The sequence below is a fragment of the Panicum virgatum genome, chromosome 4K, assembly GCF_016808335.1.
Source record: "Panicum virgatum strain AP13 chromosome 4K, P.virgatum_v5, whole genome shotgun sequence".
NCBI classification, from domain to species: Eukaryota; Viridiplantae; Streptophyta; class Magnoliopsida; order Poales; family Poaceae; genus Panicum; species Panicum virgatum.
In genome coordinates, this window is record NC_053139.1 from 34,954,894 (window position 1) to 34,969,366 (window position 14,473).

At 50.3% G+C, this 14,473-nt stretch overlaps 1 protein-coding gene across 1 annotated transcript; it reads left to right on the forward strand.

Annotated features, from left to right (window-relative positions):
• Positions 1-12,457: 12,457 nt before the first annotated feature.
• On the forward strand, positions 12,458-14,231 carry LOC120704884 (putative heat stress transcription factor A-6a). The gene is made up of 2 exons (XM_039989423.1): positions 12,458-12,975; positions 13,123-14,231. The coding sequence occupies exons 1-2, from the start codon at positions 12,640-12,642 to the stop codon at positions 13,849-13,851; spliced, it is 1,065 nt and encodes a 354-aa protein (XP_039845357.1). The 5' UTR covers positions 12,458-12,639; the 3' UTR covers positions 13,852-14,231.
• The last annotated feature ends 242 nt before the right edge of the window (positions 14,232-14,473 follow it).

Below are 14,473 nucleotides of genomic sequence, written 5' to 3' on the forward strand. Positions count from 1 at the left end.
AAAGCGTATGTCATGACGTGTCCAGGTAACAAAGCCATGCATGTGCAGCGGCTTCAAAGCCATCGAGCGATTTATTAATTTGATGCACGTCTTGTTTATTTAGACAACTCTAACTCAACCTTAACTCGAAGTGTCATTGTATACTGCGATGTATAATTTCTGTATACAGTCGCTCACCCTAACGACGAAATTGAAGTGATTTGCTGTCCCTGGATACACAATAACACGTCACAAATAAAACCGTTCGCTTTTGACTCTCGACGACACGAAACGAACGCGGTGGATCGAATATCTGACTGTCACTTTCCTCTTTAACTTGACAATAACGACGCAAAGCATATTTATATTTATATTTGTATTCCCACTTGCTACACGCAGAGCCCTCTCCATTTAGCACTAACTGGAGAGCCCTCTTGTTACATTATGAAATACACACAGAAAGTAACAAAACGGAGAGAAAAAGTAACTCTACTACATCTTCTTCTCCGGAGACGGGATGGGCGGGAGGTGGGTGGGGCGGTCGGCGGCGGGGTCGCCGCCGGCCGGGGTGGCGGCGGAGGTGGGCGGGGTTAGGGTTCTAGGGTTTCTGGGGTTGGGATTGGGGGGAGAGCTCCATGACTGGCGGGCCTTAGAGGGATGGCCGTGGGCGGCGGCCGGGCCGACGGAGGAGGGGGGTTGTGGGCGGCGAGGTCGGCGGCGATGGTGCCGCCGGCCGGGTGGTGGTGGACAACCGGTGGGCGGGGTCCGCGGCGGGGCAAGCGGTGGAGGTGGCCGGGATGGGGGAGGGGAGGAGAGGGGGAGGGGGAGGGGAAGGGGTTTGACCCTGGCGGTCCTCGCCGGCATCGGAGGCGACGCCGGCGAGGGGGTGGTCGGCGGCGGGCCGAAGGGAGGCAGAGTAGAGGTGGCCGGGATGGGAAAGGGGGAAGGAGAAGGGTAAGGGGTTGGACCCGGGCGGGCCTCGCTGGCGTCGGGCCATGCCGGCGAGGGGGAGGTTGGTGGCGGGGGCGGGGGCGGAGGGGCGGCGAGGCGTGAGAAGTCGGGCGGAGAAGACGAGAGAGGAAGGAAAACACGAACCTCGTTTTTTTTAACCAGCGATGATGTGGAGGAGAGGGGTCTCGATGGAAGTTTATTTGGAGACCCCTCTCCCGTAGAAGTGTCCATTTGTATTATCCCACTAGTAGGGACGGGAATTCCTGCAGGGATGGGAGCTGACAGCTGAGGGCTGGCTACCGATAACCATTAGCGTGATTCGGTCAATTATATTTGGGATGGGTCGGATGGGGATAGCTGAACCATGCATGGCGTCTTGGTGGCCTAACACATCTAAAACCCTGTTTGGTTTGAGGGACTTTTGCATAAGTCTCTAGGACTTTTGGGACTAAACAGCCAAACGGGAGAGACTTTTTGGGGCTAAAAGTCTGTTGGGGACTAAATCTTGAGAAGTCCCTCGAGAGGTGCTTTTTGGGACTTATTCCACCCTGCCCCTAGTCCACGCACGATTCCCAGCTCAGCCTGACCCCCCACCCCGCGCCGCAAGGCCCCGTGACCCTCCCGCTCCCAGTGCCCCCCTCCCACTCCCCTCTCCCAGTCCGCGCCGCCGGCGCAAGGGCCGCCGCCGGCGACCACGCTCCACCCGCTCGTGCCTGCCGCGCCCGCAGATCCACGCTGGTCCAGCGGCAACGGCGGCGCTCCGAGCTCAGGCCCGTGGCCATGGCGCCCCGCGGAGCTCCCTTCCCCTCCCTCGCCGGCGCTCCCTTCCCCTCCATGGTGCTCCGAGCTCGGCCGGCTCCCTCCCCCTCCCTCGTTCCGGCGCTGTTCCGGTCGGCCTCGAGTGGATCTGCGGCGGCGGAGCTCGGCCGGCCTCCTTCTCGAGCTCGGAGGCCATGGCGGCGGCGGCCATGGCGGGCCTCGAGCTCGGGCCGTGGAGGGAGGCACGCCATGGCCTCCGAGCTGAGGCGAGCCGTGCACCCGGGCAAGGGCTGTCGGCTGCACCACCCGCGCAAGGGCCGCCGGCAACGCCGGCCACGCAATCCCACCACCGGCGACCCCGCTCCAGCCGTGCCTGCAGATCCACCCGCAACCGCCCACCCGCTGCCCACGCATCCCACCTCGACCACGCACCCACCTCGCCCGCGCCCGCAGATCCCGGCGCCGCGAGCCGTGCGTCCGCCATGGCTGTAGTCCCCGTGGCCTCTCGGGCCTTCTCCGCCGCGGCCTGCGCGCCGCGTGCGCTGGCGCCCTTGGCCTCGGTGCTTCTCCACCGCGGCGCGCGCCCTCCGCGTCCGGCCTCCCCATCTCCTCCTGTCGCGTCAGATGGACGCGGGCTTGGCCGCCACCCTCATACGGAGACGCGCGGGTGGCGCCGCCCGCCGGCGCGTGGGCGGCCGGGCTCGTCCCCATGGCATGGCTGATCGCCGCCACTGTTGTGAAGCATGGGTGTGACGGGGCCGCCATTGTGTTCGACAAAATGCCTCACCCGGTGGACGGCTTGTGTTTGGTGAGGTCTAGGAGGAGGGGTGGAGCTGGACCCATGCATGCAGGGGTAATTTGGTCTTTTCTGCACCTCATTGGGACTTTTTGTATCTCAAACCAAACAGGAAGAGACTTTTTGTTTTAGCTCAGAGATTAAAATTAGCTCAGGGACTTTTGAGAACCAAACATGGCCTAACTCATTCGCCGGCCTGCTGCCATATCTATCGTCGCCCATCTCTCGACGGCACAGCAAGCCTGACTTCAGGTTAGTGGAAGGTGGAACCTTCCAGCCTTCCCTCTTCACGTCCTCTGGAAATATTTTTTAAAATACATGCATGCCTTTGCACCCAAGGCACCGCGTGTGCGTCTTCGGACCATTTGATTAAGGGTGCGGAATGAACATGTGGCGGCTCCTCCGAGCTCGGCCACGAACGGTACATTGCATCCGCGCGCCGAGCAAGGTCTGTCCGTACGCATGGCATATTTTGAATTAAAACTTTGCTATGTATATAAAGCAAATAATCTTGTCTTGGTCCATCAATCGGAATTCTAATCGGAATCCGAACAAATCAATCAGAATTCTAATCGGAATCCGAACAAAGCACTACTATAGAAATAGCCTTTCATCCTTTACATTTGCCCCAGCCGGTTTTGAACCCGGGACTAATGTGGACATTAGTCCCGGTTCCAACGGCTAGGGGACAAAAGGGACTTTTAGTCCCGGTTGGTCCAACCGGGACTAAAGACTCAACCCTTCACCGAGTTGGTGATACCACCCGGGACCAAAGAACCATTTAATCCTGGTTGGTGGTACCAACCCGGACCAAAGGGCTCTTTATGGGTCAGTACAAAAAAGAAGACATCCCATACAGAGTCACATGTGCTACATAGGTGAGATGGTAAGAAAGTTGTGTGCGAGGCAAGAGATCTTGGGTTTAATTCCCACTGAGTGCAAAAAAAAATTTTACGTCACGGAACCCTTTGGTCCAAGTTATAGCAACCGAGACTAAAACCTAAGACCTTTAGTCCCGGCTTTGTAGTCCCGGTTGCTACAACCGGGACAAGAAGGGGTTGGAAACCGGGATAAAAGGGCATCTATGTAGTAGTGAAACAATCGGAATTCCAATCGGAACACAGACAATCAATGTCTCTGACGAAACTCATTAGGGTTTGTTCCTGATCTTTCGATGAGAGTGGGGGATAACTCGATTTGAGGAGGATCGACGTTGTGCTGCCCGACTACAACACCACAAGAGCTGCACTGCGCCTTAGTAGTAGTTACACCGCCTCCGATTTGTGTTGTTCTTGATGTGCCAAGAACAACCTTGAACCTGCAAGCAAATCGAAGAACAAGTAACAACAAGTGGACAAGGAAATAACACACAGACCTTGCCCCAAGGATGAATCCGATACACACAAGTTTGGGGGTTCTTAATCAAGCAAATGGGTGGTCTAATCAACACATGGGCTCACCAGGAAGTAGCAGAAGCTAAACTTACAACAAAACAAAACCCGAGTGCTTCATGGTGGCTGCTACTTATTTATATAGGTGGGAGAGCATCCAGAAGGGTACTTAGGTCAAAACCCTAAATTAGAATAGGCCCCTAGTGGGCTGGATGAGGTACAAGTGACTCAACTCATGTTTGGAAGTCCGACCGTCATTTTGGCGATTATTCTTAGCTCTGGAAGAACCAAATGATGAGGTTGGATCCGTCTGAAAGTAGACTTCAAGTGCTTTCCAACGAGTATTCATGGGCCTCAATCCACGTCCGGAGGGAAGAGTTACGCTTGATGGAAATTTCTGTTGTGTGGGAGGTCCGAAACGGGACGAACAGCTCCGTCCGCTCCTCCTCTGTTTCTGCTGCGCGAAAGGTCGAAAACAGAATGAAGTGCTCCAAAAGCCCCTCCTCCATTGCTGCTGCGTGGAAGGTAAAAAATGGAACGAGAAACTCCATTTGCTCCTCATTCATTGCTGCCATGCGGAAGGTCTGAAACGGAACGAGCAGCTCCTTTTGCTCCGCAAATGATGTCGTGGTCGAATCCAGACCATGCAGATCCTATTCCGTTCTTATCATGTCCATCATTCCTAAGAAAAAAAAGAGCACGCACGTTTCCATTGTCTAAATATAATGGACAAGAACTTAAGAATGAATTTACCTGATAATTAAGCATGTAAGCTTGATCTCTAGTCATGTCAGCTTGTTGTCCCATAGGTGTGGTTGTATCTATTGCAGGAATGTCCATATCATCATCCCCTTTTTGCATTTGAGTCATCCTCGACTCAAGCTCTTGCTGATTTTTTTGCTTGTGGCATAAAATCAGCCACACCACCAATACCTCCAATAGCCTTGAAAGGAGGAGGCCAGGGGGACACTCAAAAACACACTAAGTGATAGACCTGTGCAGAGTTTGGGCTCATTATTCCAAACTATATGGGAAGAGGTTGATGTAGAGCATGTCGAGGTTGTTGGAGCCAAGTTGCTGTTGAAAGCAAACATGGTGAAGTTGTCATGCTACTGTAATGGTGATCTTGTGCGTGCAGCCATGGTGTACATGATCCCATCAATCTCTCACAATCACAGCACGACCTATATTTGAAGTGAACGGACACAAAATTGATGATATTACATAGGTCTATTACCCGTAATAAAGGCACTATACTAATGTGTGTATATATATCGTGTATCTGCTCTACACTCATATGCGCACAGCTCATTCATAATGTGCACAACCACCTGACACGCCTCCAAGATTATCTCCCACCAAATAGATGCGAGGTCAGTTGCAACTTTGATAAAAAGCTCATTTGCAGCCTGGTGTACATCATAATTGCGATATATAATGGTTCCATATCCCGAGCGCCGCCGTGCACCAAGGAGGAGTGGGAGAGCAGCTCTTTGGAACTTTCGTCCTTGCGATCCTGCACCGGGAGAGGGCGAATACGATTTTTTCGAAAGTGCCTAGCAGGCTAGTACAGCTGCTCAAAGATTCTCACCACGGCTCGTCCTCCGTCCAAGTTATGTGTTGCGGCATACCGTCGTCTTCAACGCTATTTGCTGTGCTCCATCCGCAACACCACCATCACCCTGTCTGCACCGCTGGTGATCTTCATATGTAAAATCTAAGTAAGTGCGTCATGATCTAATTATTTCATTAATCATGTTTTCTGAGAACATAATTATGTTATATTTGGTTGCTAATATGATAGAGCTGTTCATGCCAGATCTTGTTATGTTCATAATTTATTTCATTTAGAATTTAATCATACAATTGTCTAACTTTTCAACATCGCCCACGTAGACCTCGAGCCTAGTTTTGCTGGAGCGCACTCAAGATATTTATCCACGTATATTCACTTGCTGAACTATTGTCTAAATTCTATTGGTGTAACATCCCTAGAATAATTATAGGTTCATCATGACATCATATGCATCATCAAATAATTTCAAGGAAGGGTTATCCGGTTGAACTCGGAGTTTCTGGGCCTATACCCGGAGTTTCCGGGCTAGCAACCTAAACCCGGAGTTTCCGGGCTTATACCCGGAGTTTCCAGGCTTGGCAGGACAGGTGCGTGTCAAATGCGCAGAAACTTAGCGCCACGTGCCCCCACTCAGGCCCACGCGTCAGCCCGAGCCTTACCTACACCAGGGCACCCTCCACAACTCTCTCTCTCACACACACTCTCTCTACTCCAAGCCATGGAGGAGCTTCACCCTCTCCTCCACCATTGAAGCACCCGCCTCGCCGGAGGACGCCGGAGAATGACACTGATGAGCTGCACCACCTCTACTTCCTCTTCCTTCTTGGAGCTAGGAGCTTTCCCAAGCTTCACCTCCATCTTCTTCTTCCTCTTCCTCAAGCTTCAAGCAAGAAGGACAACCTCGAGCTTCACCAAGCCCTCCACACCATCTTGAAGTCTTTGCCGGTGTTCCACTCCTTGCCGGTGAGCTCATCCCCTCCCCGATCCATCACCAATGCCCTAGATTTGGCAGCCATGAAGAGCCCTCTAGAGCATTTTCACCATGGGTGACCTAGATCTTTGAAACCCTCATGCATGCACGTTTTAGCTACCAAGATAGACTCCCCACACTCCCAACAACCTCTAGAACAAACCCCACCCCAAACCGTGGCCGGAATCACCAGCAATGGTCGTTTTCCCTTTTCTACATAGAGAAACGCAGAAAAACCTGGAGTATCCCGGGCTATACCTGGAGTATACAGGCTAGCAACCTAAACCCGGAGTTTCCGGGCTTTAACTGTCCAGACTATCCGAACACATATCCAGAGTATCCAGGCGCCCATAGAGCACAACCCACTTTTAGTTGTTGAATTGCCTTGCATTTACCTATGCCTATACTATATTTCTAGCCTCTTTTAGCATAGTTAACACAAACTTTCTCATATCATTTTCATAGCATTGCAATCATTCATGGCATAATTATTTATCAAGCATCATTGCACTCGTGTAGAGACCATGACGCCGAAGCAAGAGGAGGTTGAGCCGGAGATCGTGAGAGACGATACTTCCATTGTGAATCAAGGCAGGCACCTATGTATTTCAAATCCTACTTTTGAATCTTAATTTGCTATTATAAAGTATTGCTTGTGCATGGGCTTAACCCCACCTAGTTCATGTGACATGTGTAGAACTCACTTGGCATGTTTTCCCTTCCAGCTCTAGAATAACTTATACTAGGTGAAGTATGCATGTTTAGGCTTCTTGAATTAATTTGCTTAGCCATGCTTAGCTTACGGTAAAAGTCGAGAGATGGCAAGGTCACCATCACTCGCGAGCTATAGGATGTTGATTAATTTTACATGATTAGTCGACGATGGATAAAAATGGAGCAACTAAGAATGATGATTCGGACTTGAGCAAGAATGGTAGGATCATGTTGGGAGAGGAATCCAAATGGTTAGTCTTGCTTGGATTGGTTAAGGACCGGTTGTTATCGCTGTGATACTTGAGCACTTTTCCATACAAACCACATGTTTAATAATGGGACGGTAAGCTAACTAGCATGAGTCACACCTTGCCTTGATCGGATTCGATGCGAGTTGTGATGGAATGTGATCGGCGGTTCCAGTGCACTTGTCCTTCCCGGCCGTTCGATCATAGCCGGTTGTGTTTGTGTGAAAGGTTGAGGCATGAATCAACACTTATCCTTGGCCGTGGGTATGGTCGTTGGTCTTGTTCTCGTGCGAGAAAAGTTGTACACCTCTGCAGGGTTTTAGTTTATTGCAATAGCCGCGCTCTTGGTCATTGAGCACGCTCCTGTACTTGGACTTTAACTTAGAGTCTCGTGAAAGGCTTATGGAAGATTGAGCTCATGATTACATGATCATTTTACTTATGTAATTGTATCGATACTTGGTATAGAAATATTAGAGGCATGTCTTTTGCTTATTCACTTGATCAATTATGCTCGCATTTTTTATATATAAATGTTAAAATTTGACAAGCCTCATGCATCCACCAAATATATAGTATTATGGATAAGCCTTGCAAGTACGAAATGTACTTACGGTGTTGCCGTTAAGTTGTTTTGCAGGTTTTCTTCTAAGGAGTGATGGCCACGTTCATCCCGCCGGAGTCGGCAATGTGGAAAGATGGTGAAAGTTGCTCAAAACTTATGCAAATAGTATCTTGGGCAAGGACATCATTATTGCTACTTAATGCTCTCTAATTTTCCGCTGCATTTTAGCTCTGAGAACTAAGAGAAACATGATAGGATATCCACTTAAATCAAGGATACATCTTAGTTTGTAAAGAAAGTTTAATTGCTGAAAATATGCATGTATGGTTACCTAGGTTATAGTTAAGTTCATGAGTTTTTGTAAAATAATAAAGACTTGTAATCAAAGTTTAAATTTTCTGCTCTCATATATCCTTGTGATGGTTGCTATGATGTGAACAAATGGTATGCGAGTTGTTTTTGGGCGATGCTCGAAGCGCATACCGGGGACTACCAGGATTATTTCGCTTAAGTTGGGTTAATCAATGGATGATAACCCGGTTTAGTTGAGATAATTTGGACGGTTTCTCACAGCGTGGCATCAGAGATATGATTACATTTCATGCATGGTTATCACTAAACTTTTGGTGTGAGGCACGTTTAGGAACAAAATAGTGATCACTAATAATCAAGTACTTGTAAAATTTTTATTTTTCTTAAGGCTATATTTCTTCTATTGTGTATATATCTCTTATCTTCCATAGAGCTATTTTTTTATTTTGGGCTGCACATTAAATATCCTAAGTATGTTCATTAACTTATCTTGTCTTGCTCATGATAGATGAACGGGAACTTAGGCCAATTGGTCATGGTGACTTAGGCTGAGGAGGCTGTAAGGAACATGGCCCTATCTAGGCCATTGTTTGTGATTTTGGTGATTGAGTGACAACATAATCAATGGGACTAACGAGTTTGTGAGATCACACTTGTAGGATTTTTAGGTCGCATGAATATGATTCAACACGTCTAATTCATCATCAAGACGCAATGTTCAATCTATCGTCAAGACACTATGTCTAATCCACCATCAAGATGACAAGTCCAATCAGTCGTAGAGGTGCCAAAGAATAGTGAAAATTCAGAGATAGAATATATTTCAAGGATCCAAATGATCGCCGCGATGAATTGAACGAGAAGACGCAGAGTCAGCTGCACCGGTTAAACCGATGCCCCACCATCGGTGCATCCGATGGTTGCCGGATACACCGACGCCCTTGCATCGGTGCATTTGATCGTGCATACTGAGCCAAGTGAGGAAAATTCAGTAGCACCGGCTTAACCGACGGGTCAAAGATAGACATCGGTGCAATCAAATACTATTGTCCAGAGACGATGTCAAGTGCCCAGAAGCCAAGCCTTCAGCACCGGAAGAACCGATGCTCCATTGGAGTATAGCATCGGTGCAATGATGTCAGCAAGAAGAGAAGAGTGCAACGGCTATGTATTTGGTCCAATGTTACTGGTTTAACCGATGGCTAAGCATCGGTTTAACCGATGGTACTGAGTCAACAGCAGACAGTGCGTCAGAAACTCAACGGCTACTTTCGGTCTGAGAGAGACCGGTTAAACCGACGCTACCTCATACAGAGGCATTGGTTCAACCGATGGTATGCTGATTTCAGTTAGCCGTTTGAGCAACGGCTTTATGGACTTGTTGGACTATATATATGTCTCACCCCGGGTCATTTGAGTTTGCTGGAGTTCCTAGAAGCCTCATACACATCCAAGAACACCTCCAAGCCATCCAAGTGCAAATAGTTCAAATTCTTAGGCTTAGCACAAGCTTTGTGAGTGTTAGTGCTAGGATTAGCTCTTTAGAGAGTGTGAGAGCAAGGTGTTGTGTCTTGTGGCTGGTTCTAGAGTGAATCATACTTGTATTTCGGTGCGCCGGCCTCCTTGGAGTCTTGGTGGCTCGCCGGCACGTCTTCGACCCTCCGGCTTGGTGTGGAGCGGCGTCGACGACTTTGTGCGGAGGACGTGGAGACCCCACCCTTTGTGGAGAAGCTCCTTAGTGGCCGTGATTGTGTTCACGGAAGAGACTTGATTGCCGGGAAGCAATACTCTTCGTGAGTGCTTCAACAACGTGGATGTAGGAGCGCCTTTGTGGCAATCCGAACGACGGGTTAAATCCTCGTGTTGAGAGTTTGCTTCCTCTCATCCATTATTCAAGCTTCCGCATTTCATATTGTAATTTTTGTGCCTTTACTTTCATAGAGTAGTATCTTGATATGATTGGCTATAGGTTGCTAAACTCTTTTTGGGATGAAGGTTTCACACTAGAAGAACCATAGTTGCACATCTAAATAGCTTGTTTTAGTTTTAGTTTTTGTGCAAACTAGTTGGAGCCATAGGTTAGTATTTTAGAGAGCCTAATTCACACCCTCCCCCTCTTAGGCTAGAGCACCCGATCACTTTCAGAGGCGGAAGGCTTTTCTTCCCTCCTTGCCGAGATGTTTTGGAGAGGCAACTTCTCGCGGAGGCCGGAGTATTCGGTCTTTGCGAGGGGACTTGGGCCGGGCATGGTGGACTATGTTGCCATCGTGTTTATGCCAAGACGCTTTGTGGAAGAGGTCACGGAAGCTCATAACATTTCAGCTCATGAAACTTCAATTGAGATGGCAATTCAAGAAGTGGCATACAAGGCCATAGCAATTCTCCGCCAAAAAGTGATCGAGTTGAAGCGTCACCCATTTACTCACTTTCCAATTCAAGAACCATTGCAAAGTGCTAGAAGGGATCGAGTTGAGATGTGTTTGCATCTACTTTATTTCTCTTTCGTTTTCTTCCCGTCGTTGCTTCAACGCAATAACAGTCCCGGCAGCTCGATTATATGTATAATGTATTGTTTCATTTTAGCTCTATACACCATAGAACTTCAAGGAGTAATAACGTGTGCTGGTTGCTTTCGTGTCTGCCTAAATTTTTTTATCTGTTCAAATTAAGTTAACACAACTATATTAATATGCCATGCTAAAATTTTCAAGTTTTAGTTAAAATTCAGCATTATCCTACTATCGCTCTTATTTGGATGGGTTAGTGCTACAGTTTAGCAGTTTCGACCATTACTACTAGAAGATCTAGATGGTCCTAAGTTTCTGGACGCTGAAAACTTCTCGCGCCATACAAAAATATTGCAAGATTTGTCCATCGATCAAACCAAAGGTGCAAAACTAAAAATATTTTTTGCGTCTCCACAACTCACGATGCTGCAGCTGCAGCGCACCCCATCGCCATATCGGACCGGCGGCCATCCGTTTGGGCCGGATCGCTCTGGATCGCATTAAGATGGGCCCGATTAGCACCACCTAATACCAGCTCCCGATCGAGGCCAGCCAGCTCACGTCCAAAACCAACCAGATCCAAATGATTCTGGCGGACTGGCACAGGGTTTTTCTAACCGACCGGAACCGGTCGGTTACCGCGCTAACCGGTCAAATCGGTCCGGGCCGGTTTCGGTACCAGACGGTTACAAATCGGGCCAAATTTAAAATACAAATTTAAATAAAAAAATTAAAAATTTCAAAAAATACTTCAAGTTGCGACGAATCTAATAGTGTTAAATTTTTTCAAATATTCGTTCATTTAGTATACTTTGCGGGTATTTGAAGTTAAATAAAAAAACATGCATACAAAGTATACAAATACAATATAAACAATGTTATACATTGTATTAATGTAAAAGTAGTACAAAAGAGGATTGGAGGGTTCATTTAGGCTAAAACATGTTATACAAACATTCAAATTTTGAACTAAAGTCGGTTTTTTTTTCAACAGACCGGTTACTGGTCAAACCGGACCGGTTTACTGAACAAACCGGTCGGTTTACCAGCAGAAACCGTTTGAATTGGCATCTTAGTTTGAAATTTGAATTTATCCGGTTTCAACCGATAACCGACCAAACTAATCCGGTAAATCGAAATTGGAGGATGGAGCTTTGATTGGACCGGTCGGTAAAAAAATCCTGACTGATAAGGGTGGCCACTCCCATCCCCATCAATCAAATCAAACGATCCCCAAAGGAGAAGAGAAAAAAAAATTCAAATCCAATGATCGCGCGACGCGCCACGGCGGCCGCAAAACTATGGCCTTTTGGCAATGCTAGAATTCTAGCACACACATCCCGAAAAAAGAATCTTGCATACATGAAGCACTAAATGAAATATATTTGCAAAATATTTTTAGGGATGAGTGTAACTTTTCGCGACGAATCTAATGACAGTAATTAATCAGTAATTAGCTATAGTGATGCTACAGTAATCATCCTCTAATCGCGTAGTCAAATATCTCATTAGATTCTTCAGGGCCATTAGCACGGGGTTCTGAAGTTAGTTTTGTAAACTGACTTTATTTGACATTATAATTAATAGTTAAAGTTTGTTACTATTCACAAGCGCTACCATTCTTCCCAAAGCCTATCTCGCGGCCCCGGCGTCCCGCGAGCTCTAGCGCCCCTGAGAAGCTTCCAAGTTCCAACCAAAATATCCGACGCAGCTCCTGCTCCACCATCCCTTCCTTCTCGTACTTTCCAGAACGTTCCACCCGACACCCGTTCCCTATAAGTACCAGGAGTCCAGGACACCGCCCAGCATGTCTCCCGCCAGAGCACCGACCCGCGCACCCGCCGCCTGCCCGACGCAGCGAACTCCGCCGGATGGAGCACCCCGCGGCCGTGACGGTCAAGCAGGAGGAGCGGGAGGACGACGAAGTGGTGGTGGTGCTGGACGCCGACGGCGACGCCGGCGGGCGAGCAGCCGCGGCGCCGGCGCCGGAGCCCTGGAGGACGCCGCCGCCGGCGTCTCAGGTTCCGCCGTTCCTGGCGAAGACATTCGAGCTGGTGGAGGACCCGGCGACGGACGGCGTGGTGTCGTGGGGCGCGGCGCGGAACAGCTTCGTGGTGTGGGACCCGCACGCCTTGGCGGCGGGGCTCCTCCCGCGCCGCTTCAAGCACGCCAACTTCTCCACCTTCCTCCGCCAGCTCAACACCTACGTCAGTATTTAATCGCATTTACAGTTCGTAATTACCCCTCTCCAAATGTTAGTGTTACTGTTCTTTTGCTAATCAAATCATTTTGCTGATTCTATTTGCTCATTGCTGTGTTCTTCTCGTACCTGTGCACGCGATAATGCGGTGCAGGGATTCCGCAAGGTGAGCCCGGACAGGTGGGAGTTTGCGCACGCCGACTTCCTCGCCGGCCAGCGCCACCTCCTCGCCAACATCCGCCGTCGGCACGGCGCCGCGGGAGGAGGGTCCGCGGCGTCATCGGGCGCGAATAAGACCGGCGCGAGCGGGAGCGGCGGCGGCTGCGAGAGGCTGCGGCGGGACCAGGAGGCGCTGGCGCGGCTGCGGCGCGGGCAGCAGGAAGCGCGCGCGCAGCTGCTGGACATGGAGCGCCGCCTGCGGGGCACGGAAAGCCGGCAGGAGCAGTGCACGGCCTTCCTGGCGCGCGCCGTGGGGAGCCCGGGTTTCCTGGACGGCCTGCTGGCGCGCCGCAGCCACGCCGCGCCGCCCGTGGGGGCTGGCAGGAAGCGGCGGCTGTTCGACGCCGCTGCCGCGGCCGCGCCGGACGTCCTCGCCTTCGAGGAGCTAGCGCTTGCGGCGGGCGCCGAGGTCGAGGCGGCGCCCGTCCCGACCACGGCGGCGGCGAGCCAGGGCTCCAACAGCGCCGCTACCGCCACGGACATGATATGGTACGAGCTGCTCGGGGAGGAGCAGGTGGAGATCGATGCCGCGGTGGAGGAGCTCGTCGCGGCTGCGGCCGCCGCGGAGGCGGCCGAGCCGTGGGGGGAGATGGGCGACGAGGAGGTGGAGGAGCTGGTGCAGCAGATTGGCTACCTGGGTTCGCCGAGCCCTTGGTCACCATGATCGCAGACCGTTCAGCAATCAGCACTCAGCAGCTACTCTATCTTAGCGGCACTGGAACTGTTGGTAGTTGGTACTGTCCTCCAGCAGCGAGCAGTGTGCCTGTGGATTGGACCATAATGGTCGTGTCTTGTGTATTAGTATCGTCGGCCTTCCTATTTGATCGTTTAGTAATTGGTTACTGATTAAGTCTGTAAACGGTCTGCTAATTCGGATTCTACTTCTGTTTTGTAGGATCCGATCCGATGTTGGATGCAGCACCCTGCTCCCGGTGGTTGATGTACTTAGAGCATCTCCAGTGGGCCTCTCAAAATCAGCCCTCTATTTCTCCAAATAGGAGCCCATCTGTAAAAATTGAGGGTCTAAATCAGAGCTCAACTCCAGTAGACCTCTCAAATTTCGCCCTGCAAACTTGTGGGACCCGCTGGCAGCCTGATAGTTCTCGTTCTCCCCTGATGGCTTGGCTGTCCTGCGGCCGCCAAGCACGACGCCCCCGACATCTTCCCGTCGCGTCGTCCCCGACCGCCGAGCCCGGTGCCCCCGATGCCTTGCCCATCGCGCCATCGCCCGGCCGCCGAGCCCGCCGCCCCCGATGTCTTGCCCAGCCCCCGACTGCCGACCCTGC

What these genes read in the sequence shown, in the direction of transcription:
- LOC120704884 (XM_039989423.1), top strand. Translation starts at nt 12,640, where the DNA reads ATGGAGCACCCCGCGGCCGTGACGGTCAAGCAGGAGGAGCGGGAGGAC. An exon ending in TCCGCCAGCTCAACACCTAC is followed by an intron (nt 12,976 to 13,122) that starts GTCAGTATTTAA and finishes AATGCGGTGCAG; the next exon opens with GGATTCCGCAAGGTGAGCCC.